Source organism: Myotis lucifugus, unplaced genomic scaffold, assembly GCF_000147115.1.
Source record: "Myotis lucifugus unplaced genomic scaffold, Myoluc2.0 scaffold_33, whole genome shotgun sequence".
NCBI classification, from domain to species: Eukaryota; Metazoa; Chordata; class Mammalia; order Chiroptera; family Vespertilionidae; genus Myotis; species Myotis lucifugus.
This window is the reverse complement of record NW_005871081.1, coordinates 2,908,553-2,936,031: the sequence shown is the minus strand read 5'-3', so window position 1 is coordinate 2,936,031 and position 27,479 is coordinate 2,908,553. Positions and strand designations below refer to the sequence as shown.

Sequence of the window (27,479 nt, the reverse complement as noted above, 5' to 3'; positions counted from 1 at the left end):
CTGTGTCCATTGGTTGGGCTTATATGCATGCATACCAGTCCTTTGGTTGATCTCTCCCCCTTACCCCCACCCTCCCCTACCTTCCCTCTGAGGTTTGAGCATCTGATCTATGCTTCTCTTTCTCTGGATCTGTTTTTGTTCATCAGTTTATGTTGTTCATTATATTCCATAAGTGAGTGAGATCATGTAATTAGCTCTCTTGCACTAGTATGTAAGCTCCACCAGAAAGGATTTTTATGTCGATTTACTGCTGTATCTCCAGCATAGGGCACAGAGAAAGGTGCACAGTAGACATGTGTGCATGTATTCTGGGCCAGTAAATGAGTCTGGCAACAAAACCCTACTAAATCATATAATAGGTTTTATATGGATACATAGACATATAGGAATTTTTAAAACCCAGAATAATTCATAACAAAAACCTAACAGTGGCAGTATGTAAGGAATCATGTTGAGATGATAGTTAAATGGAAGTTGGGCTCACATTCGTATTTAGTAAATACATGTATTCATGTATTACTTCTGCAATTAAAATGGATTTTAAAAATTTGTAACTGCTACATAAATACAATTTAAGAAGAATATTGTATAGGGTCAAATTAATTCTTTTAAGCATTTCTGAAAAAAAAGTCTATAAATCGCACTGACTGTGTTTTGCTTTAAAGCACTTCGGCTTTCAAATAATAATTAACTGTTTATATATTTTGCACCACTAGCTCTTACTTCTCAAAGGAATCTTCACCCTTCTTTTATATGATTTGAACTGGTAACCTTTTGGCAAACTCACTGATGTCACTAGTCCCTTAATATACTTGACATCGCTGCTTTAACATATGGTTGTTCTCTTTTGAAGAAAAGTTGAAGGAAAATCAGGGTGTGGTGGTGTCTGGAAAGAGCCCTCCTTGGTGGTGGTTTCTTGTTCACGTTTATGATGAAATGACATATTTTTAAAATACGGTGGACTAGTCAGAGCTTTGTCCTTATTCCAAGGCAGAATTTCAGTTGTTCAAAAAGGCATGGAAGAGTCTTGAGATGATTTGAGTAGACTCTACAGAACTAACTTCCAGTATTGTTTTCTGTCTCACCAGACATATTTTTCTTTATGAAACAAAGAACCTGTGGATTTCTTCATTTGTGGGGGAAAATTAAAATAGTTTGAATTAAGTCATAGTTTGAAAACAAGTTAAACTAAACCATTAATTATTAACCTCCTGCTATTTTTTAAGTTATTCAGGTATTTTATTTATCGAAATGGATACATTTTTAGTTCAGTCCTACTTTAAGGTAACTTTGTAAATAATGCCTCCAGATCTACGTACATTTGATCAAACACTCCCCACCCTGATTTCTTCAAGCCCTAGAAAAGTGACTGGCAGGCATGCAGGGCCATGTGGAACATGCTTGTTTTGCCATGTTATGTCATTTATGTAAAGTGAAAACTTTTGAAACTAATTCTAAGTGGAAAAATAAATGGTATAATCGGATTTTCACACGTTTTATATGAATCAACTGGTTATAGGATGATTTCTTCTGTGTTGTTATTTGAATGCTATATTCATTTTAGAGCCATCTGGAGGGATGACGAACGGAGAAACAAATCTGTCAGAGGCAGTTCACGCGATGCCAGGGGTGCTGCTTCCGAGTACAGACACTCGCAGAGCTCAGGGGAAGTCGGGATTGGGGGGCAGGCTGGCCCCCATTGAGGAGAGCCCTCCCAGCCATTTCACTGCCTTTTCACCCAGATTCTAAAACTCTGGAGTGGGGGAACCCTTGTGGACAAAAAGTGTTTTGCATGGTCCCTTTGAAGTAGCTGCTACAAGAAATTATGGAAGGAGAAATTTAGGTTATAACCTTAGAGGGAGTTTACATGTCCTCTAGCATTTTAACGGTGAGGAGTCAGATAAAGGAAGACTTTGGGTAACTCCTTCAAGATTATACACACAGGAAGGAAGAAATTAAATTAGAACTTCAACTTCACCTCAACTACCCATGTAATATATTTTCATGTGCATGCTTCTTTTTTTCCCCCAAATATATTTTTATTGATTTCAGAGAGGAAGGGAGAGGAAGAGATAGAAGCATCAATGATAAGATAGAATCATTGATTGGCTGCCTCTTGCATTGCCCCCTACTGGGATCGAGCCTACAACCTGGGCATGCGCCCTGACCAGGAATCAAACTGTGGCCTCCTGATTCATGGGTCTATGCTCAATCACTGAGCCATGCCGGTTGGGCCTCATGTGCATGTTTCTATGTGTATATGTGTGTGTGTGTCTGAGTCAGAGAGAGTGAGCTGAGACTGAAAGAAATAACAAAGGGTACTCACAAAAGAAAAACCCCAAATTTTTGTGAAATCTATTTTTTCTATTTGTGTTTATTCACTAACAAAAAAGTACAATAATTAATTTATCATCATCTTCTAATGTAATTTTCAAGGAATAGCCTAAATTTCATTGTGTCTCTGTAAAAATATATGGTCTTTGAAGCATTTGTTCTTACAGTATTGAGAATTGCAAGATTAACATTTTCCCATACCATTAAATAAAATCAGTTGGACGAAAGATTTATTATTTCATTAATCTAAAATAGTACAGTAGAGAAAAGCTAATAAAAGTAAGAGCAAGAAACTGTTAAAGTTTTAAGCACCCTCCACTTTTTTTTTTTTACATATTCAAAGATAAGACAATTGTATTAGGGCCCTTGACTCTTATTAATACAATAAATTAATGGTTTATAACCTTTGTTTTATTACTCTGAGAGCACTTCATAAATCAACTATAAGTACAAGCTAGAAAATAGCCTATAAAATGATTCTTTTTCATATCCCTTCTCTTTCTCTGGAATTATTAATGTTGCAAATAATAGACTAGGGATCTAAGAGTATCTCTTGGTACCATGTGCATTTAACTGGGAATCACTATATAAATGCACATATATTTATTTCTTTTTTTCTCTTGTACTAAACAATTACTCACATATATGAACACACTTTATTATAAGCAGCATTCATTCTTGATAAGAAACTTGGAAAATAGAGAAAATTAAAGAAGAAAATACAGGTCATTCGTAATTGAATTATCTATCTAGAGATAACTACTAATGTTTTTTGTGTATTGACTCAGTTTTTTAAAGTAATATTATAGTTGTTTGATTCTTGTCTCTTTCCATTTTCACTCTGAACTTTTTGTGGACAAATATTATGTCTCTTTTTTCTTATATATTGTTACATCGTGTGTATTGTTACATCATGTGTGTGTGTGTGTGTGTGTGTGTTACTAGTACATCCCTTTCAGGGTCTGGCACAGAGTAGACACTCAACCAATATTTGTTGAATGAATGAACGAACAAACGGCCTACTTATCATCACATTTTCTCTTTGGAAATACAGGTATCCACAATCAAGCCTTGTTGCCACGTGTCATAGTTTCTCCTTTGAAGTAATTTTATATTTTTCCTCTCAGCTTCATTACACAGAGGCACTTAACAATCTCTGAGTGAAAACTGGCTATGCCTGTTCTTAATCTAACTTTCATCTCTTACAAATCAATCTGATTTTCCTCTAACTCCAGGTTGAATGGTTGCTTGAGACGACAGCATTTATTGAGTGCCATTTATGTCCCTGAAGTTCCACAAGGCAATATTAAGTAGGAATGGGGTGTCCCTTTTCCACAGGGCTTACAGTCTTGTGGGGATAGGGTGGGACCATGAACGGTAAACTAATAAATAATTACAGGTTAGGATCCATGCTGCAAGGGAACCAATAAGGACACGGACAGCAAATTAAAGTTACCAAAGCTTAGATATGGCTGAAATGGCATCTCCAAGGGGAACCTCGGTAGGCTGAGATCTGAAGGAGAAGAAGGACCCAGCCACAGGACAGGGCAGGAAAGTGGGTCTGGGGGCAGGAACAGAGTGTGCCAAGACCCTGAGATGAAGGCAGCCTGAGAGAACTGATGGGAGCAGAATGGCTGGAGCATTGAGAACTGGGATAAGAAGAGATACCATGCTGTCTAACAGTGTTCTCCACCTGTATTTTCTTCATTATTGCCCCACTATGGAGAAAAATTAATGGAAGAATTACTAATGAATTTACTTTTGGGTGGGGGGAATCTTAGCTATTACAAAGGTTTGTGGCCCCTCAATAATCAATCCTCCTTATCAATATGAGTCTCTTAACTACTAAAAAAAAGTTGGTTTTGGCTATACTTAATCCTATTTTATTTCTTATATATCTATCTCATTTTCCCCAATTCCAGGTTTATTTAGTCCTCCAAGAAGCCTTTATTAAGCACCTATTTTATGCCACAAACCTTATAATAGGTAAGGGTTTTTTCCCCATCAGGAACCAGTTTCACCTTCTGGGGGCAGAATCACCGTGTTGAGAATGGATGTTTAGAGGCAAGAAAGGGCCAGAGCTTATGTAGTCAAACTACAAGGTTCTACTTTAAGTTCAATGTGAAGTCATTAATAAGCTTTAAAGAGGATAGTAACATGATCTGACTTATGCTTTAAACATGAAAAAATTGCATTGTTGGAGAGCAAAAATAGAGTTGGAAAACCAGTTAACAAGCTAATATAGTGGCGCAGTCAAGATAGAGTGATGGTCAACAGGACAAACGGGTAGGTGAGTCAAAGAAAGGTCAAGAGATATCTTCCCAGGGGCCTTCAATAAATAGGCCCATTAAATTGTGTTGACTTGAAGAGTGGGATCTTCTTTAAAACTAAAATATTAATGCTTGTCAGGAATATGCTCAAGCTCTTATTAACAAGTGTGAATTTGCTGCACACAATATGTGGAGTGCTAAATAATGGAAAAGGCCTGGGCTTTTAGGAGTTGAAAGCAGAAGATAATTCACAAAAATAGGTGTAGATGAGTCTCAAAGCAAACAGGAACACACCACAGAATGGGTATGTGGAAAATTAGGAAACCTATGGAAGTACTAGTATATTTTAATATCTGAAAATACTCTTAAGGATGAACAACGTAAGATCAGATTCCCAGGATCAAATGCTGTGAGTATTCATGTTTTTAGAAGTAAAGCAAACATCAAAATACATGGATGGCAGTGGCTTGGCAGTTGCTGGTGGTGGAAAGGCTCCCGACCTATGTGCCTACACATGCCCCAGTGAGTACAGTGGGCTGTGATTATGCTTATGTTGCTGTTAATCATTTATCACATACACATTCCATGGGGCACATAATTATTGACATTATGGAGGCCATTTTGTTAAGAAGAAAAACTAAAGGTGCTCCTTAAATGAATACGTTAACTTATCCAATACGCTTTCCTCTTGATTTTGGAGCTAATCAGTCTTGTTTGGGTACGGCTTGGGATTGCTTTTTACAATGTGTTATGTGGGGAAAAAGAGATTTTTTTTAAGCACTCTTGACTATATTGATGTGATTTTCATAATGAAATAATATATAGGATTGCATAATGATGGATTCACTAGTAAACTTAAAATAGTAGTTTTTATTCATCACTGCTTACTGTATGGGTCATACTATTCTAGGTGAGAGTAATTAATTTTTCTTAACCTGCAATTATATGTAATTTGAGCCAAACCACTTTCTTCAAATAGAAGATACAGTACTCTATTAGATGTGCATGCCTATAATTATCTTTTCTATGTTGAAGTTAAACTTCAAGAATAGTCTATTTATATAGAAGAGAACTTGTATTTTAGTATAAATGTATCCTTTGAGGATATTTAAAAGTATATTCAGAGCCTGGCTGAAGATTAGAATATTTTTATTTCATAATTTTTCAAAGTTACCATGAAAATACAAAATATGAAAATATTAATAATTATACACATACAAAATAATTGTCATCCTTAGAAACTTAATGAATCAAAGAAACAAATGGGGGAACTATGTGAATTCAGCCTGGAGAAGATGAATTTTAGTTAAATGGTTGGTTTACTGAACTTCTTGAGAGCGTAGGAGGTATTCTGTTTGTCCTTGCGGTCCCAGAGCCTGGCACAGGGCCTGGCATCAGGAATGCCCTTGGCAAATGTTTGGTTTATGTATGGATGATGGATGAATGATGAATGAATAGATGGATAAGACAGACACATGATAGGTTGAATGGATGAATAAATGCGAGACAAGGAAAATCAGGAAAGATAAAAGATATAGTGTCCCTGAGAGCTATGTTAAAATGATATGAACCAGGAATGAGCCCTGCCCTGGTGGCTCAGTTGGTTGGAGCATTATCCCAATACCAGGTGACAAGATTGTGGATTCGATCCTTGGTCAGAGGACATACAGGAAGCAAGCAGTGCATGCACGGATAGCTGGAACAACACATGGATGTTTGTCTCTCTGTCTGGCTAGCTGTCTCTCAAAATCAGTGAATGAAAAATTTTTAAAAAATTAGAAGCAGGAATGAGTGAAAGAATATTCATAGCTTGTATGTGGAAATATTGGGGTTTGAGGGGCTGCTTCTATTTGGAAAAGATTACATAATAAGTACAGAAAGTGCTTTCCATGGTAAAAGTAGAAACAACAGTATTTTAAAGGAGCACAGTGACATTCTCAGATCAGCAGAAGGAAAAACAAGTCTGATGGGAGAGTGATGGAGACATCAAACCATATAAAAGAAACAGTATATTGTTCACATCACATCAATAAAGCTATTTAAAAATTGGGAACAGATTTACATGGTAAGGCATTTTAGAAGTTACCAGGGCTTTTTTTAATGCTAATATTATATTGAAAGAAGATGACTACTTTTAATGTAAATATATTATATATCTTATTTTTAAGTGGGAAGTATTTATTAGAATAATGCTAATGTTTTTAGAGTAATAAATATTGAAAATTTTAAAGATTAATCTTTTATCAGAAACAATGGAAATTAAGCATTTTACAAAAAAATAAGCATTGACAATAAGTGATATCTCATTAAACCAAAATCTATGGTAATTATTAAGAAAAACATCCCAATATTATATGAAGTGATATTTCTAAGATAACACTGAGAACAATAGTAACATCATTCAATAAAAACTTTGTGCATATGAATGCTATATAGCCCCTTGATGGTGTCTACAGAAGTTTCACATTGATTTTCTGCCCTCAGTAATATGTGGGAAGTTAAAATAACAGTAAGTAGCCCCTCATTTTAGAGAAATAAGAAGTGTTAGTCCTTCAGAGATTAATAAAGGCCATATTATGGAGAGCTTTGAATGCTAATTCAGAAGTATGCATTTTAGTTTACAGGCAATATGGAATCATTGACAGTTTCTGGAAGGTTAATAAATTGGAGGCAGTGTGCAAGGGGAATTGAAGAGCAGGTAAAGAATTAGAGGATGAGGTGCAGTCTAGATTTTGGTTTGCAATAGTCTTATACCAAAAGTCTTTATTTCTTGAACAACATTAAATGCATTTTTAGAAAATGAATGAATTAAAGTAGTTCATAAAGGTTTAATTTTAAGATTTCATTATTTTAAATGAATTTTTGTAAATAACTGAGTTCATAGTATACCTAGTATCTATTAAAATCAGTCTTTGAAGTTCTTCCTCCATTTTATTCAATTTACTTTCATTTCCTTCGCCTTACTATATATAACTTACCATCTTTATATTTCTTCAATGTTAACCTAGCCTACCAAAGTATTTCATAGTCAAGTTGAATATTCAGATAGGTTTACAAATAATGACAAAATAAGGAAATCAGTGATATTATAGAGACATACAAGATACATTAATGACATAGATATGCTATTTTAATGAATTCATTATTATATGGTAAATGCTAAACTGAGAGTTCACCAAGCCATCTGTGATTTAAATGATGAATAGGAGCTTATTCAGTAGATGATTTAGCCCTGGCTGGTGTTGCTCAGTGGTTGCAGGTTCAATTCCTGGTCAGGGCACATGCCCTGGTTGTGGGCTTGATCCTCGGTAAGGGGGCTTGTTGATGGATGTTTCACTCTCACGTTGATGTTTCTCTCTTGCTCTCCTTCTCCCTTCCTCTCTCTCTAAAATTAAATAAAAAATCTTTTTAACAAAGTAGATAATTTAGATAAAGATATTATGTGAAAAAAGAAACAGACTATGTTAAGCCAGAGGAGAAAAACAAGTTCCCATTTTGGAACAGCAAGCAATATGATATAGTTTAAGAATAGATAAACAAGAAAGCCCTGAAAAAGAACTATACTATAGAAAGTCTAATAAACATTTATAAAGATTTTGAACATTATCCTGAAAATTATGACTTGCAATTAAGTAATTTTAAGCACAAAAATAATATAATGATGTTTAGGAAGATCACTCTGAAGTTAGTTTTGTTCGTCATCTCCCATACAGTGAGGAGTGGTCAAATGGGGACACCCCTAAGAAGGGAGGCCAGTAGTAATGTGCATCTCCTGTGTAGGGGGGTGTCCTGAGGTTTCCATGGAAACAAGAAGTGTGGGTCCCTCCTACCCTCCATGGGAGGGCAAGCCCTACTTCTTGTAACACTGTGATTGGAAGCAGCAATCAGTGGTGAGGAGGAGGAGGAGGAGGAGGGAGGAAGAAGAGGGAGGAGAGGGCCTTTTCAGGTTCCTTTAATATCTCTCTCTAGTACATCCTCCAGACCACCTACATGCCATCACAACCGCCATTCCAGCAGGTGTCTGTGCTCCCACAGCCTGCACCTCTAAAAAAAAAAAGTCCCTGAAGACTGTAGCAGTAATTGAAGCTTTCGGAGTCATCAATGATAATTTTGTATAATCTTTTAAAATCTGTCACTTCAAAAAAAATCCTAATGGTTTTCTAATAAAAATAGCAATGACTATAATTCACAGATGGCTTACTTTTATAGGAGTGAGAATGACATTAACATTTTAATCTCAGATCAGAACACTCTGCATCTAGGGAGTGCACAGGGAGAGGGCTCAGTAGGAGAACATTTCATTCCCTCCTTTTCTACGGTGTGAGAGAGAAATATCTTTCTATAAGAGAATGCGACTGGAATCAAGAATGTAGGTGATCTGAACATTTGTTCTCATTCGGATGAATCCTAATTTGTTGGATGTGAGACAGCACACTAAGGCACTGACTGCAAAGTAACTTTATGTGAATTCATTCCATAGAAAAATTAAAATGGCCAACACATTTCTCCTAGAATTCATGTGATCCTCTCTGAGTTTTTCTGATAAAGATTTCTAGATTTATGCTTCACTAATCCTTACTATCAGTGATACCAGAGGACTGAAGGACTAAAATGCATTATTCAGAATAGTTTCTGATGAAGAAATTCAAAATACTGCTGAAGGGCTAATTTTAATCTTTTAGAAGAGATGAAACATTTGCTACAAATATGACAACCCCAAAAGACCAGCAACTGTCAAACAAATGGTAACATTTTTTTTAAATATATTTTATTGATTTCTTACAAAGAGGAAGGGAGAGAGATAGAGAGTCAGAAACATCGATGAGAGAGAAACATCGATCAGCTGCCTTCTGCACACCCCCTACTGGGGATGTGCCCGCAACCAAGGTACATTCCCTTGACCGGAATCCAACCTGGGACCTTTCAGTCCGCAGGCCGACGCTCTATCCACTGAGCCAAACCAGTCAGGGCAAATGGTAACATTTTTAATGAGCATCTCTGCATCTTGCCAATCCACAAATAAATTATATATGGTAAAAAATGTGGATGAATGGATATGAAATAATAGATCAGTCCATTGAATAACTGTAAAGTATATCAAGTAGGTGAATGAAGAACTTTCTAAAACTTCCTGAATGTGATGGCAGCACAATACCTAGCCATTTCCATGAAGTCTTTAGCTCTGTTGAACAGGATACTTTATTTTTTTTTATTGCTTAAAGTATTACAAAGAGTATTACATATGTCTCCTTTTTCCCCTCCTTGACATTCCCCCGGCCTCCCCTAGCCCCCAGTGTCTTATGTCCATTGGTTATGCTTATATGCATGCATACAAGTCCTTCGGTTGATCTCTTACCCCGCCCCTCCCGCCCCCCAACCCTCCCCAGCCTTCCCGCTGTAGTTTGACAGTCTGTTCGATGCTGCTCTGCCTCTGTATCTATTTTTGTTCATCAGCTTATAATGGTCTTTATTATCCATAAATGAATGAGATCATGTGGTATTTTTCTTTCATTGACTGGCTTATTTCACTTAGCATAATGCTGTGGTACATCTACACAATGGAATACTATGCTGCTGTAAAAAAGAAGGAATTCTTACCATTTGCAATAGCATGGATGGAACTGAACAGGATACTTTAAATGTGGATTCAGAATTTAATTCTCTCCCCCTCCCATTGAACCAGATGCCTAGAAGCCCTCCTTACTTTCAAAGCCCTTGGTTTTACCACTGCAGGAAGAATTCTTATGGATATACTAGTAGCTACACCAAAAACCCACCAGGAGCTTTGAGAGCTGGCCTTTGGTTCCCAACATTACATGTCTAACATCCCACCTTCCCTCGCACATGCCCTGTGCTCTCACATACCCACTCCCCTCCTCCCTTGCTATTATCCCCGACCATGGCTCCCATCAAGAACTTCATTTTCCTGCCTCCAAGTCTGGCCTAACAGATCAGCCCTGTGAAACACTCAGCCTGCTTCTCAAGTACCCACAGTCAGAATCCATGGAATCGCTAATATATACTGAAAAAAATCCACTTTGCCCTCCATATTTACTCCCCTTCTAATTTAGCCTACATATGTAAACTGAAAACTGGATATGTTCTGACAATAGCTTACGATTTCACTTTTTCTCCCTTCCTTTGTCTCAGTAGAGGAGAGGGGTCAGCTGAATCATTGCTGCCCAAACTTTCTTATGTCTGCACCACTTGTGGACCATTTTCACTCCATTTCTTTTTCCTTTTATTTCCACCATCATTTATTCTATCGCTGACTGATGTCCATGACTTATTCACAGATTGCTGAATGACTTCTGGGTCTGGCTTCTATTCCCATCGTCCATCATACCTTATTTCCATCCTTGAAGACATTATCATCCATCTCTATACTCATCTTACACCAGCACTTCACAGTTCCTCATCTTCTCTGTCTAATTCAAATCCACCCTCATCACATCCCTACCACTTGTAAGATCAAGAATATATCTTCATATTTTTGAGAGATGTGAATATATAGATAATGATAAATATGCAATGCATATAATAAGAGAAAAAGGATCATTCAGAGGGTGCTCTGGGAACACAAATGAAAGTCATAAAAGCCCTACTGTAAGTAAATAAATGAGTATCAGAGATCTAATTATGAAGGTGGGGTTTGGCTCCAGTTATAAAGGATAAATAGGGACTGGCCGCCAGACAAGCAACAGTTGTATAATCTTCCAAACCCAAACTGTTGTGATTGCATTATATTGTCTCACTTTGCCAACAAACTATTTCCCAAAGCCAAGCCCAACAATCCATTCTCCTGAAAAAGTAAGGACTTTATAGATTTCAAATAGAGATTCAAAAATTATTTTTATAAAAGTTAGGTCTGATCCCCTTTAATTTGTTCACTTTAGCCACATTGCTCATAGGAGAATGTCCATGCTTTCCTGTAATACTCTTCACAATTTGGCCACTAGCTACATCTGTAATCTCTTCTCTCATCACTCTTCACACATCTGTACCCCCAAGCTGGTTTGTCATTCTCTGCTCCTTGCCTTTCATATGCTAGTTTTTCTGCCCCCATTCATCTTTTTCCCATCATGCCTAGCCACCCTGGAAAATTCCTACATACCCTTCAATGCTAAATGGCTTAGATAACATGCTTCTCAGTGAATCTTACCTGATTCCACCTTGATCACCTCCTCCTCTCTGATGGTCCTTAAAAATAACTCTTATCATCACACTAAGCATGTATTCTTGCTAGATTTGCTTACTGCAGATTTTCCATATGAACTCAGTAAGGAGAGGAACCTCCTTTGTAACTCTAGCAGAATTCTCAAGGTAAACGAATTTGGTTTTTTGAATGGCCGTTAGAAATGTCACTGTAACAGATCTTAGTCTTCTAACTCTCTTCCTGCCCAGGGTCTCCTTTTAAGTATGGAGGTGGGACTAGAATCCAGTTCTCCTGGTTGCATTCTCTAGGTCTCTTCCCCTTGTGTTCCTTGCATTTGTTAGTTCCCCTAATTGTTATTCATTCCACCATTTGTGGAGTCTTGCTGGCTATCACTCTTTTAGAGTTTCATTTTGGAACTCAGGTTTGCATGAATTTTGCCTTTGGGATGTAGTTTCCCACAGTGAGTAACATGCCACAGTCAGGGATGAACAGAAAGATGACATGCTCCCTCCTTCCCAGTGCCTGCCTCACAGATTTGTTCCGCAGTGCTCACAGACAGTACCAACTGCTCTTCCTGTTGACTGCCAAAAGAAGTCAATAGTCGGGAAGCGGAAAAAAGACTGTGAGTTATGGAAAATAACTAGGGAGAGAGAATGGCAATACAATGGGGGAAAGAAGTAACAACTCTCTGTAGCCACCCACCTAGGCAAATGTCTGAAATTTCAACCAACTAAAAACAACAACAACAACAAAAAAAACTAAATGAAGAAGAACATCTAGTCAGCCAGAGGCCTCTGGAACAGAACAGTAGTTGAGAGCATTCTCTGTTGATCTAACCAACTACCCTGACTACCACAGTGTAAGATTCCTGTCCCAATTCCGTGTAAATGTGTGTTTCATTAAGACAACATGGCTAAGGGGAGAGTTAGAAGGAAAGATGGGAAGTGACAAAATATGTTTGAAGTAAACTCCGTTTCCATATGAAAAGGTTCATAAACTGCCTCTGGCCACGTACTCTGAAGACAAGTCTGACCTATAAACCTTTCCAGTACCTAATGATGTGTATATACATGCAAGCCTCGGGTGTCATTGTGATGTATGACACAGGCTGTGCGGTGTTATCATTTAATGTCCTCAGGTCATGCTTGGGAGCACACATGTTAGTCTTCCTCTTATTTTAACAGTGTTTGTCTCAAGTGCTGAGAATATGATTATGAACATATTACCAGGTTTGCCTTTGCAGTATTTCCTCTTTATCTAACAGCACTTCGTGTCAGTATTTACCAGGCTTTTCTGCAATTATTTGTGCCTGCTTCCCCTGAGAGACTGTGAACACTTACATTGTAAAGGGCATTCAGTTCCATGAATTCTTAGAAAATGAGCACAACACACAGGAAAATTATTTTTTAAATTCTCGGCATGGCTTATTGTTGTGTGTTTTTAAGAATTCTCTTTGGTAGCTGCTTTCATCAATAGCAGCATGATTGGACTAGCTCACATACCACTAACCTTTTTTATGGAAACAAATTTGGAGATGTGATAAAATTTTAAAATTCTAGAGAAGAAAGCATACTTCTGCTTATGCAGATGACTAGAAAGTTATTGCTCACATGACTTTGTTGAGTCTTTTTACTTCGATGTTGCAGTTCTATAATTGCAGCTATATACATTGATCTATAATAATAAAAGCATAATATGCTAATTAGACCAGACGTCCTTCCGGATGACCTTCGGATAAAGCCAGGGCTGCGAGGGAAGCCCAGGTCCCTGGTGCCAGAGGGAAGCCTGGGTTCCGGGTGCCAGAGGGAAGCCAGTGCCGGCAGCTGGGGGAAGGAAGGCCTACTTGCATGAATTTTGTGCATCGGGCCTCTAGTATATAATAATGTACAGTTTAGTAGAAAAATTAATTGACATGACATAATTTTGTGTAACCTCTGTATGTTTTGTTTGGGTCTTTTTGTTTGATTGTTTTCCCTTTTTGTAAACTTAACCACCCTGCCCTGGGTTGAGAAAAGAAAAGGATCACAAAGGAAAGTTAGGGGTCTGGCTCTGGAGTGTGAAAATTCATGCATGGGGCTGGCTGTATCTTCTGATAAAGAAGCTGGATAAAAGGTGCAGAGAGTAGCCAGAGAACACATATGCATAGTCCATGAATAGACAACAGAGTAGTGAAGCCAGGGGAGTGGTGGTGGGGGGCTGGGTAGAGGTGGACAAAGGTAGGGGAGGTGGGGGACATCTGTAATAGTGTCAACAATAAAAAAAAGAGAGTCAAAGCCAGTCAGTATTTTGCACTACATGATGCAACTACCACAGCTGTAGTGTGTAGGCATTTGAAAACATTGGTGACAATGTGTACACACAATAAAGATACTTATTAGAACAAAATTTGGGTGATTGGGATTAGGTGTTAGTAGTGTTAAAAAATAATAAGGGAGATGTACTGGAATTAAATTTGTTAGCTTTGTTTATTCTAATTGTCTTCTGGAAAAATCTCTTGCCTGATGGTTTTCTCATCATCATTTTGGCATCTCCGTGCGATTAAATGTTTCCCTGCTGTTTACATTTTAGATGGGAGTCCGAAAAGTGTTTCTAAAATACTGCCATGCCAACCAGCTCAATGATTTGTGCCTACAGCTGCAGAGAAAAATTATCATCTGTCAAAAAGGTAACAGTGCACACTAACATATATGAACTTTTGTGACTTGTGGAATGGAAGTCTAAATATCAGTGGGATCTACATTGGAGTGAACTGCTCCATCCACTCTATGCTGCTACTTACGGACACTTTCCGGGGGTTTAGGCAGCATTGTGGCTTAGTTTGCTCTTTACCTGTGTGTGAATCAGTGTGTGCAGACACTACACGGCTCATGCTTTATGGGGTAGTCATTTCATCTGATATTTTGTAGCAGATTTTTATCTAAACCACAGTTTGGAAGAAGAGCTATTCCTATCCTATGCTTTATGCATCCTCTACCTTACAAATATTCATGCTTATTGATCCTGACAAGAAGCGTATACCTTTGAACCCACAGTGGTACTTAGATCCAGCTAAGAAGCCAGATTCCCAGCCAGTTCAGTCAGTCGATTGGCTAGATCATATTTTATGTGATTCTGCATATGCATGGGAAAATCCTGGACTTTATTTTTCCTTTGTGAAGCAGTGATGATATCTGGAGCATTATATTTGATAGCAGATAGCATTTTTTTTTTCATTTTAACTTTAAAATAGTTCCTTTAGAATTTCTTTTCCTATCAAAACCCAAGCGACCATCAAAAATGGCTACATAACTATGCCTCACATAAAACATACATCCTGAATACATTTTTAATTTTCTCAATAATTTAATTATGCATTATAAATATAATTATCAAAGAAAGGGAAAAGGGAAAAAATTGACCCATATGTTAATTTTTGGTGGAACTGGTTGTAATGAGCTCTCTAGTATATTTGAAGCTGTCCAAAACTAGCAAAGACACTTCACAGGATGCAGAAATCAGTTTCATTCTGTTCAGGGCTCTATCCGTTTGAAACCCCTGGTTTCATCCAGGCATGCCCCTCATTAAATCTCCAATGTCTTATCATTTTCTGATGATAAAAAGTACTGCTACATTCTGGTTCCTCAAACCATCTCATTCAGAATGAACGAGTTCCATCCAAATAACGCTTAAAATTCAGCACTTCATTCTAAGTAAAAACGTTCATCTTGGACCTCTCAGACCCCACAGGTGGGCAGTAGGCACTCACTCCTGCCTACTTAGGCTCATGCGCACCTGTGACCCTCCAAAGCTGACAAAGCGGAGGGAGAGTGAGGGGACAGAGCAGCTCTTCTGTCTGACCCTCTGCAGTGTGACCTGGCCCGGGGTTCCTCTGGTGGGGTGATCAGGTGTTCAATGGCGATTTGGATATGTGGGCACATTTCAGCACTTATCTGCACTACCCACCTGAGAACTGACAAGACCTCTCCTTCGGACAGTCACTTATAATCCCCCCTCAGCTCCCGGGTACCCCATGGACATTCTCCGCCCAGGCCTCTATGCTGTCTAAGAAGTCTCCTTAAATGACTGCAAGCAGACATCTCTGTCTTGCAAACCATGTCTGGTGCTGGAGAACCACACCCTGGGGCCCTGACAGGTGTAGCTTCTCCCCGCAGAGCCACCCTGCATTCAGGGCCTGGCAGCAGCCACTGATGCAGCATCCGTCTTCTCAAGGCTCACGCGCCACCATGTCCTCCAAACTCCAGAGTCACATAGCAAGTTCTCGGGGTGGTCCTCAGAAGCCACTTTCACCAGCCTGGAGGGCGGAGGCAGTGGGGGAAGCCTCGGGTAGGGAAAGGACCCACCCTCAACTCTCAGCAACTGTGGCTTCTCTGTGAGTGGTGATGATCACCTGGCCTCCTTAATTTTGTCCTTCATCAGTGTAGAGAGAGGCTGGGGTCACAGGTCTGTTTTGGACCGACCTTGGCAGTTCCTGTTTGTGTGGCCAGCCCTGACAAACCACCCTGTTACCTGAACATCTGCAGCCTCGGCACCACACGGGATACTTAGAAATGTAGCGTTTCAGGCCCCACCTCGCACCTCCTGAATCAGAAGCTGCATTTCCAGCCTCAGCTGTGATTGGAATGGGAAGAATCCAGTTTACAAGACCAGTGTTGTAATCACTGCGCTATGGAGTTAACTGAGAGCCCCATTTATATGTATACAGAATGAAGTATCAAATTCTCCTGGAAATGTTCCTTAAATATAATTAGAAGAATGTGTCCCCTGTCTTCCATCAGGGCTGCCTACTAGAAATTTCTCTTCTATTCTGTTACAAAGATAAGTTGCTGTGCCCTGCTGACCTGAAACAAAAGAAATGAGCAGAACTCTAGTTATCTCTTCACCTCTAAAGATAAAAAATTGAGAATGGTCTACAAAATGGCATCAAGATGAAAACCATAACTTCCTATGGCATAAATGAAATAAAGGATATAAAAGTGTTTTTTAAATTATAGGCTCTTAAATGCAAAGCATTACTTATTGATTTTTCTTTTTATATCTCTTGGAATAGTTCCTTCAGTACTTTTTGCTACTATGAAATTTACTCAAAATTTATATGATGTGGTGTCATTTCCAGTTTTTCAAGAGTTCTCATTTTTTTTTCTTTGTAAATGTTGGGGGGGAAGAAAGCTGTTACTCTTAATCTTAAATTATTTTAATCTCAAATTATTCCTAACAGAAGTTTCTCTCTGACTATATATGTTTACTTTGTCCTAGATGAAACTTAAAATATGAATACTATAAATGTCATAAAAGCAGTCTTTTAAAATTGTCAGAAAGAGAATAAGTATCAATATATATTGGAGCAAATTTATTTTTATTAGTTGTCCCTTGTTAAATATACCAATTTTTAGCAACTGGTATAACATTTTTAAAGAATTTGAAAAGGCGCTAGTATGAAATGTGAGAAAATAGAGTTCTCCAAATATGGGACCATAGATTCCTGGGTCATGAATCCAGGGAATAGCTCTGCTGACGTCGGAGGTCACAGGAAATCTGGCATATCCACATTAATATTCCATTTATTACAGGAGATTAAACAGCTTGATCCTTCCAAAAGTCAATGTCTCAGGGTTTTTTTGTTTGTTTTTTATTGGTGTGGGTTGTTTTTTTTAATGTAATAGAAATAGCAAGTGAATGGGCCAATTTGAATTCTGCTGCTCTCTCCCAGTGTGCCCATCACATGGTTTACACTTATTCCGCATTTTCTCTTTCTATAAGTCTGGTTGTACCTTTTACTGTTTAATTTTCTCCCCTTTAGATTAGTGCAGCATGACGGTTTACAGTTAATTCATACCGCTGCATTACAAAGTAACTAAACATTTAGTATTGCCATTGGAAGAAAAGCCTGAAGCATTTTAGCTGCCTGCAGAGTGCTTGCCTCTGAAGCCGTAATTGTGGAAAGTTGTGTGCAGCTTTCCACCTTGTAATCAAGAAAAGGCATCAAGTGAATGTCAGAGATAACCCACACACTGTTCTTCAGTAGCCACAGACTATTTTAAAGCACTCAATGTTTCACAGCCTTTTTTTCCTTCCCCTACAGACAAGAATAAAGTGATTTTGCTACACTCATTGGTTTTCCCTGAAAGTATAGACCTTCTTAAAATCCAAACAGTTCCTTCTAATCTTAGAAACTTAGAATTGGAAGGGATGGCATCCCAGAGTCAAAAGGACCCAATAGTAATCCCTCCCCCTGCATCTGTCCACAGCATCCACAAGCAGGGAGGACCATTTTGCTCTCATGAACTTTCTCAGGGACTGGAAGCAGAGTCTCTTTCTCAGGAAGCAACCTGATCCATTTATACCCTGTGCTCAGTGTTATACAAAGTTCTTCCGCACATGGATCGCAAGCATGCTACCTTGGCTTCCCTGTTGGTGATGTGCTCTCTGCAGAGCGACAGATCATGTGATGTCTGAGTGGTTAGATGCTAAGGGAATGAACTTGGCCTCGTAACCAGAGACTCAAATCCTGGCTCTTCTATTCATTGGTTGTATTTACTTGGTGGAAGATACATTTAACCCAGAATAAACATTTACTGACATACTCTAATCTCGTATTAAAAAGGGAAATCAAAATTCAGGAAATACTAAAGGCAAAAATCCTTAAGCTGAAGGAGGCTATGAACATATCTATATATATAAAAAGCCCAGCGACCAAATGGCGGAATGACCAGAAAGACCTGTGGATGCACACTGACCAGCAGGGCCCAGATGCTCAACGCAGGAGCTGCCCCCTGGTGGTCAGCATGCTCCCACAGTAGGCGTGTCACTCGCTGACCAGGATGAGCTGGGCTCCCACAGCAGGCTGATCCCCGTAGGCCACGCCCCCACCAGTACACGAATCCATGCATCGGGCCTCTAGTTGTTTATAATAAGTCTTACACACTGTAATAAGGCCTCACTACGCTTCTCTTTGTCTACAGAATGAAGATAATGGAGTATTAATTATCATTGAGTGGGGGCAATGAGTGATCGAATGGTGTTCTGAACACATGGAAGTGCCTTTAAATTGTGCTCATTGTTTTATTTCAAGTCTTACATGTGTGCTAAAATTAGCCATTTCAAAATGTGTTCACTCACTTGTTTCCCCCAATTCTTACACATTTTTCTACCCCTGCTTCCTCAGAGAGCAGGGAGGATGTCCTATATTTTATACAATCTCTTCCTAGAGTCGTAAGTGCAGTGTTAGTTTTTCTACAGGTTAAATCACAGTCCTATTAACAATATGTGCATGATGTTTTCAAAGAGTGATTCCAGGAGCCTCATAATTTCTGTTATAATCTGATATAATGAAAGATAATCAGTGTGTCCCAAAATGGTCCAGTTAGAGTCAAACCCCAAAATTCTCTGGGGTTTGGACCTCGTTCTTTTTTTTTTAAATATATTTTATTGATTTTTTACAGAGAGGAAGGGAGAGGGATAGAGAGTTAGAAACATCGATGAGCGAGAAACATCGATCAGCTGCCTCCTGTACACCCCCTACTGGGGATGTGCCCGCAGCCAAGGTACATACCCTTGACCGGAATCGAACCTGGGACCCTTAAGTCTGCAGGCCGTTGCTCTATCCACTGAGCCAAACCAGTTAGGGCAGGACCTCATTCTTTTTCATTGACTTTAGTCCAGTCTATCAATGTCCAGCCTCTCAAACAAACAAAAAAAGTGTGGGAGCCTTATTATGATACTAGAAGCCTGTTGCAAGAAGATTCGCGCAATAGGCCTTTCTTCCCCTGGCTGCCGGCACCGGTTTTCCTCCGGCACCCGGGACCCAGGCCTTTGGTCCGGCCGCAGCAGAGAAGCCAAGCCTCGAGGATAGGCTTCTCCCCTACGGCCTCAGCAAGGCATGGCTTCTCCACTGCGGCCACAGCGAGGCCTAGCTTCCCTGCTCTGGCCGCAGCGGAGAAGCCAAGCCTCTTCAGTCTTCAGTCTTCAGTCTTCACTCCAGCCAGAGCATTCAGTCTTCACTCCTCGCCTGTGTATGCAAATTAACCACCATCTTTGTTGGGTTAATTTGCATACTCATCTGATTGGCTGGTGGGCATAGCGGAGTGACACCAATTTGCATGTTTCTCTTTTATTAGTGTAGATTACTTGCATGACCTCATTCAGTTTAAGGATTTGTGTTATGCCGAAACCGGTTTGGCTCAGTGGATAGAGCATCGGCCTGTGGACTGAAGGGTCCCGGGTTCGATTCCAGTCAGGGGCATGTACCTGGGTTACAGGCACATCCCCAGTGGGGGATGTGCAGGAGGCGGCTGATTGATGTTTCTCTCTCATTGATGTTTCTAACTCTCTATCTCTCTCCCTTCCTCTCTGTAAAAAATCAATAAAATATATTTAAAAAAAAGGATTTGTGTCTCTAGTGTTATCATGACTGAATTTCGATATTTTTTAATGCAAGATTAGAATGTTTTAGTACATTTTATTCTGAATTAAATATCTTATTTTGTAGTTGCTCAGACATAAATGTACTGTGTTGTGTGGGTCTGGGTTTTTCCGCTTTTGCTTCTCTCCCTGACCCCTGATTGCATTCTTTTATGGGGAAGTTATAAGAGGATTTCTGGCACGCCAGCACTTGCTTCAGAAAAGAAGCATCAGACAGCAAGAGGTCACGTCCATCAACAGCTTCCTGCAGATTACAGAGGACATGGGGCTGAAGACCTATGATGCCCTGGTCATTCAGAATGCTTCAGACATTGCCCGTGAGAATGACCGGCTCAGGAATGAAATGAATGCTACTTACCACAAAGAGAAGTTGGAGGCCAGAGGCAAGCAAGAGGAAGGAACCAAAAGGTAAAGGCAGACAGTGTGCAACTTTAATTATCTATGTAATTGATTCAATGGCATCAAGAAAGTTCCGATAGCCCTTAATGCAAAGTTCAATCAAATATGACAGTAATTACGGGAACTGGCAAGTATGTGCCCATCCTTTATTTGAAACCTCATAAAAACCAAGAGGATGCTTTTCCTCTGCGTCCTCTTAATGAAATAAATGCTACATGTGTGAGTTTAGTCCAATGAAATAATCATTGCTTCACTTACAATGCTTGCATCAATCACTTCCCTTTCAAGCACAAAGTTTTAAGGCATCTGATATTTCTGTCTTAGCTGGCTTCTCCACATCTTTATATAAGTGCCATCTATACCAGAGTCTCACTCCGAAAAACTTCTGGAAATCTGATTAAAAAAATGGAGAAGCCACTCTCAAAACAGAAGTACTGAAACCAATAAATGGTTATACAGATATTTTCCTTAGTGAACTGTCTCATTTTCTTTGCCAGTAAGGAAAACTTTGGGGAGAGACTCTTATTTTATTTTTTATTTATTTATTTTAAAATATATTTTATTGATTTTTTACAGAGAGGAAGGGAGAGGGATAGAGAGTTAGAAACGTTGATGAGAGAGAAACATCAATCAGCTGCCTCCTGTACACCCCCTACTGGGGATGTGCCCGCAACCAAGGTACATGCCCTTGACCGGAATCGAACCTGGGACCCTTGAGTCCGCAGGCCGATGCTCCATCCACTGAGCCAAACTGGTTAGGGCGAGACTCTTATTTTAAAGTTCACTTTGGAGGCGGAAATAGACAAGTGGGGACCACCTGATCCTTCACTTTATCACTCGTGCCTCTCCGTGAAAGATGAGGACTCCTGTGGTTCATAGTCCCCTCCCCGGGAGGGCAGGCACATGGGTCCCTCAGATCCTAATTCACTGTCAAGGAGATGCTTGTTTGTTCCACAGGAACTTGGTAATATCTAGTTCTTTTTCTCACTAAGAACTGACTCCCCTTTGCCTTGACTGCCTATGTCAAATGATTTTTTTATTGAAGTGGAAATGGTAATGTGCCTCTCACTAAGTAGCTTAAAATATCTCAGTGATTAAAAACTGAAAAAAAATCCCTTTGTATGGAAAACTGTAATTAAACATTACAAGGAAAACAAATTATCCACTGAGCGCCATGCTTTTATCTTCAGCTAGTTCGTTTTCTACACGGGCGTCGGGCTCTGCCTTGCGGTGGATCCCAGCCCTGTTGGTGTGCTGCCATGCAAAGATATAATTATTAAAACAAATGCTCGGAGACTCCTTGTAAAATGGATGCATTGGCATCTTGGTGCTACATGATTATATTGACATATGAAGCCAGAAGGAATTTTTTTAAAACCAGATAACTATTAATTTTATGTGACTTCCAGAATAATGTTTGTTATTTTCTCTGCTGGAGCTAAACAGCCACCCCAATTTCTCAATTTGATTATGTGTTCATTTGCCTGATGTAAAATTAAGTGAAGAAGTATTTGTCTATTTTTTTTGAATACCCACAGTTTACTTGGCATTGGACAGCCAGAGGGAGTGACAGAAGAAAAATAATAATTCTGCATATAATTATATAATTGCCAACCAGGTTTAAATGGTTAGGAGAAAAGAGAGAGAGAGAGAGAGGAAAAAATGTAAATCTTTGATAGTTTTACGTATATGTTGTTTTGCAAGGGGAAGTGGTGATGAACTCCCAGCATTTGATGCATCAGTAACTCTCTATTAAGATGGATTCTCCAGAAATGATCATCCAGATTGAAATTCTGGTTTTCTGATTTGCTTAATAATCAGAGTGTGAAAAATTCATTCAGTGAATGCCTGGTAGAAAATGTAAGCACTCCTTAAGAAGCGTTGCATTTGTGTGAGTTTATTTTGTTTTGTTTTTTGCTTTTGTTTTCTCAGTGATAATGATGAATCTCCAAGGTGCTCGTTTATCAGAAAGCAGGGGCTGGAAGGATGGGGCGGCTTTCTCTGGATGTGTGGGTCACCAGAGTGCTGCCCAGGCATCCTTCAGCCTCGTGGGGAAGGCTGTTCACCAGAAAGCCTTGATTATGTCTGGTTGAGCAGGTTCATTGTTACCCTCTGAACATAATGCATCCGGGCCTCTCTGGGTGCTGTTTGTGTTTTGTTCCCCTCAAGAACTGAAGACAGGAGTGGACCCAGGCATTTCCACTGCAGCTCCGTCCCAGTCCCCATGGCTGTGGACAGCCTGGTGCAGTCCCTGGCTGGCTCCTCCACCCGGTCTCCTTCTCTGCACTCGGTGTTCAGCCTGGATGACAGCAGTGGCCTCCCATCACCACGGAAACAGCCTCCGCCCAAGCCAAAGAGGGACCCTGCCACGCGGCTGAGCGCCTCCTATGAGGCTGTGAGCGCCTGCCTGTGGGCCGCAGCCAAGGAATCATCGACTGAAGGTTAGCCACAGGGAAGGAGGAAACCGGCTCTTTGGGTTATTGATGCACTGACTTCCGGTTTTTGAGAGCCCCATGGCAGTATTGCTACCCTAATATATTTTTAATAGGAATAAATCCAATTGTTCACTTGCCAGCGGCTCTTTAATCATTAAATATAAATAGTCTGTATTCAAATCTCTAAGCCTCTTAGGAAAAAGCTACTTATATATCATTTCCTTAACCCCCGTTCCCACTTCCACATGAATGAGGAGCTGAGCCTCAAATCAGAGCAATTCAGAACATTGGTCGCCAGTCCATGTGCATTTTTACTAATTTTAGCCTAAAAAAAATGTATCAGGATTCCCTATTATCGCAATCCCACTAAAACTTGAGCTTGCTTTATTATGCAGTAAGTGAAACAGTTCACACAGATGAGAGTCACGCTATGGCAGGATTCAGTTAGTGAAACTTTTGGAACTAAATAATAAAAGTCTCTGCATTCGTGTTCTAGAATTATTTATGCAAAATGGGAAAAGTAACACTTTACTCACAGTCAGGTATCTTGTAGATGAGTTCATGAGACTTATTTCTTAATTATTAATTTTTAGAACTGGGAAAATTAGAGAAAGCGCTTCTTTGCAGAACATTTGTTAATTTCACAGATTTTTATTTATCACCTACTAAAAGTTAGGTCCTATTCTGGGGATACACCGTCAATGAAACAATCAAAACCACTTTTCCTGGTAGATTTTTCATTCTAGTAGGGGAAGACAAATGGTAAACATAATAAACTAGCAAAATCCATTGAGTATCTTAGAAGATGTTGCTGCAGAGAAAAATAAATATAGTAAGAGGTGGTAGTGTGTGAGGGGTAGTCAAAATTCTAAATAAAATGGCTGTGCAGGTTTCATTAGAAAAATATTATCTGAACATAAGATGGAACACAATTCTTTCCATAAATAAATGAACCAAAAAAAGCACAAGAAACCATAAGCTCATCTTATGGAAAAAGAAGGCTGACTCCAGGAGCCGTGGAAAATCCATGGGCCAGGAGCCTGGAGCAATGAGTACACCCTAGTTATCTTCCAAGATGCCTTGTGTCAGTCGCTTTAAGAAAGAATAGATTTTTAGAAGAATTTTTAGTTTAAAAAATGTTGCTGTCATAATGTATGAGTCATGCTGCAATAATGCTTAGATGGAGATGGAGGCGAAATTTATAACTTTGGGGAGAAGAATCCAAGTATGTATCTTTAGTGTCATGGCAATAAGGACAACAGAAAGTGAACATGACCTTAGGGAAATCCCCTAGAAGAGAGTGTTCAAGCTGGTATAGATGTGAACACAGGACCTCCCTGAAAACATGGTGTACTCCCAATGCACACAAGCTAGAGGAGGTTCCCCCTCTAAAGAAATCAGGGAGCCACTCCCTGAGAAAGTAGACGAGCTCACATTTCCACGATTATTACTTTGAGGCCTCTGTATTTATGGTACAGATTTCAAAAAGGTGTGATTGAAATATGAAGAAAGTTTTTTTGGCATATTGAAATAGGAAGAACAGTATTTAACAGTCTAAGACTAATGAGATGGAGATGTAAAGACTCAAAATAGCATCAGAAATAGAAAAAAAAACACAATACAAAACAAGGTTGAAAGTTACAGTGTATATAATATAAAGCCCCCTTCAAACTTGAATGCTGCAAACAAGCTCTATAAATTTGAATAAGTAGGTCTCAGAATAGCCGGTAAAGTCTAAAAATGCTTTCTCTTTGTGTGCATATTAGGAGACCGATTGCCCTGAAGGTGAGATTTTAGAGTAACCAAGTGCCAAGTAGTCACATCGTTGTGAAAGGAGACTATATATATAATAAAATCGAGGTCTCTCATATGAGCAGCAAAAAAATGTCAATTAAGAAAAATTATTCAAAAATCATGGGATAAAAATATATGTAAAATAAAGTGACAGAAAAAAGATGAATGAAGAAAATGCACGAAAGTCTACAATTGCAAAATTCTGAAACTCCTTACTACTGTAGGGAATCACAAGTCTCTCAATATTTGCACTATAAAATACATGATGTGATTCATTAGACTCACAAGATTTTTATGTAAAATTTCATTAGAAATTAATTTCAGCTCACATATGAGTAAGGTGCATGTAGGTGTCTCCCCCATAGATCACAGCACAGTAAACTCACATACCGGAGGCGTGTGAAAGGGCCACTCCATAAATAAGTTCCTTTTTTCCTATCTATGATACTTACTCATTTTCACAATTTATGATTCCTAGTCCTGATGACTTTACCTTCATCACCATATCTCCTATGGCTGCAGATAAATTCCCACATTTTAGAATATGTTCTAAATATATATTGAAGAATAAAAAAATTAACCTGCACCCAGCCAGGGTGCTCAGTGATTGAGCTTCTGTCTATGAAGCAGGAGATCATGGTTTGGTTCTGGTCAGGGCACATGCCCAGGTTGTGGGCTCAATCCCCAGTGTGGGGAGTGCAGGAGGTAGCTGATCAATGATTCTCTCTCATCATTAATGTTTCTATCTCTCTCTCTCCCTCTCCCTTCCTCTCTGAAATCAATAAAAAATGTTTTTTAAAAAATTAACCTGCATGTTGGGATCAAGCTGGTGTGCTAGTTAGTTTTGTAGCATTAGGAGTCAAGGGCCATTAGAGGGGCTTCGTCACTCAGGCCATGGACTTCTAATCCATAATCACAAAGGTGGTGACACTCTTAGTAAAAAACCCGCCATCAGCAGTGGTTCTGGTCCCGTTTATGCCATTGTGACAGGAGCTCAAAGTGTCCTATACAGTGGCCACTAATAACTGTGGCTCTTTACATTTAAAGTAACGAAAATTAATACAATTTAAAATTCAGTTATTCAGTCATTAGTCACAGTCTAAGTACTCAACAGCCACTGGTATGGAGTTTCCCATCATCACACAAAGTTCTCAGAGAGCACTGATTCTAAGAGTTGCATGTCTTTACCACAAGGGCAGTACAGTCAGGCCTCACTTAATGTTGCCCATAGTTCTGTGATGGTAAGCAAAAGGAGGTATAATGAAACCAGTGTTACAATAGGCTAATTGATATAAACAAGAATTAGGTTTCTGTGGCATCTCATCAACTATCAAAACCACACTGTATGGAATGGCATTCTTTGAGTACCTGCTGTACTGATTTTTTTGCACCTAGTAAGATGTCACAAATGTATCCTTCTGCAAAAGCTAAGAAGAAAATCTGATCACTACTTAAAATGCTCTATGAACTCTGGTTTCATAAGAACAGGGACCACAACTGAGATCAGTTTATTATCTGAGCCATTCCTGAGGGCTCATTAAAAATAAGTTTAAGTTCTTTTCTTTTACAAATAAAGCTGCTAATCCATTCAGAAGGTTATAGAATGAATGGAGATCTGATTGGAGAATGAAGAGGAAGAATCTTAGAGAAACCAATAATTAGTCACATTAAAGTCTTAATCTTTGTGACCAGTCTTGATCTTATTAACACATGCCTTTCCTATAGGATTTTATGCCATATGGCCATAAAGAGGGGCAGGAGAGAGGGCTCATTTTTTTTACTACCTTTGTACCTGAGAATCTTGAAACAATTTTATGGGCCAGTAAATTTTAATGCTTGTTTGCAAACTATTAACAAGCTAGAGCCAACTATTTGAAAGTGCTGTTTTTTAAACGTCTGGGGTTGGTCTTTGCAAACAGTGACTAAGAAAAGGAGACTAGGGTCCTGGCTTCACTTTCTCTTTGCTAGGGGGCTCCCAGTTCCATTACTTTCTAGAGGGAAGAGTTGATTCTCTAAATCCAGAGCTCAGACTTTCTCCCAAACACAGTGATGACTAGATGATGAAATGCCAAAAGAAAGGATTTTCTTGGGCAATGGTAGCCTCCATCGTTTTATTCTCTGTGGTATGACCTCCACAGCCACCCTCCCTGCAGACTCCAGCAGCCCATTCCTGATGAATTACACATTGAGAAATCATTTTTTTTCATTGCCATACAACTCCATTCTCAACAAAATGCAGTTTATAATGTATAGATACAAGAGTGGTTCAGCTGTGGGGCTTAATTTGGAAATAATGTTCTGTTTCTTTTCTTTCTGACTGTCTTATTTATATCTTTATTCTAGACAGCACTTGCCACATGGTAGGCACTCAATAAATACTTACTGAATGAAAACATGAATGTTATAGAAATATATTTCTTTGTGCTGCTTTCATTAAAGCAGAATTAGCTTTCTATCAATAAATTGAAATGAGCACAATTTGGCAAGGTTCACAATGTCCCCTGGAGATTTGTCAGATTTGGTTTGTCAACATATTTTTTACCAGAAGCCCCTTTAAAATGTTTTTTTTTCTATTACCCGAAATTTGACAGAAATTAGGTTTTCTGTGAACACTGTCCCGAGAATTGTATTACTGGACATAACAGGAGAACATGACTGCATGTTTTACAATTG

The 27,479-nt window shown here is 39.1% G+C and overlaps 1 protein-coding gene across 1 annotated transcript in view; it reads left to right on the top strand.

Annotated features, from left to right (window-relative positions):
* MYO16 (myosin XVI) overlaps positions 1 to 27,479 on the top strand; it is a 524,958-nt gene that overhangs the window by 414,597 nt on the left and 82,882 nt on the right. Inside the window, exons 29-31 of the mRNA XM_023752474.1 lie at positions 14,329 to 14,425; positions 20,340 to 20,586; positions 22,747 to 23,018. Of these exons, the coding sequence (XP_023608242.1) occupies positions 14,329 to 14,425; positions 20,340 to 20,586; positions 22,747 to 23,018 (616 nt within the window). The remainder of the gene's footprint in view (positions 1 to 14,328; positions 14,426 to 20,339; positions 20,587 to 22,746; positions 23,019 to 27,479) is intronic.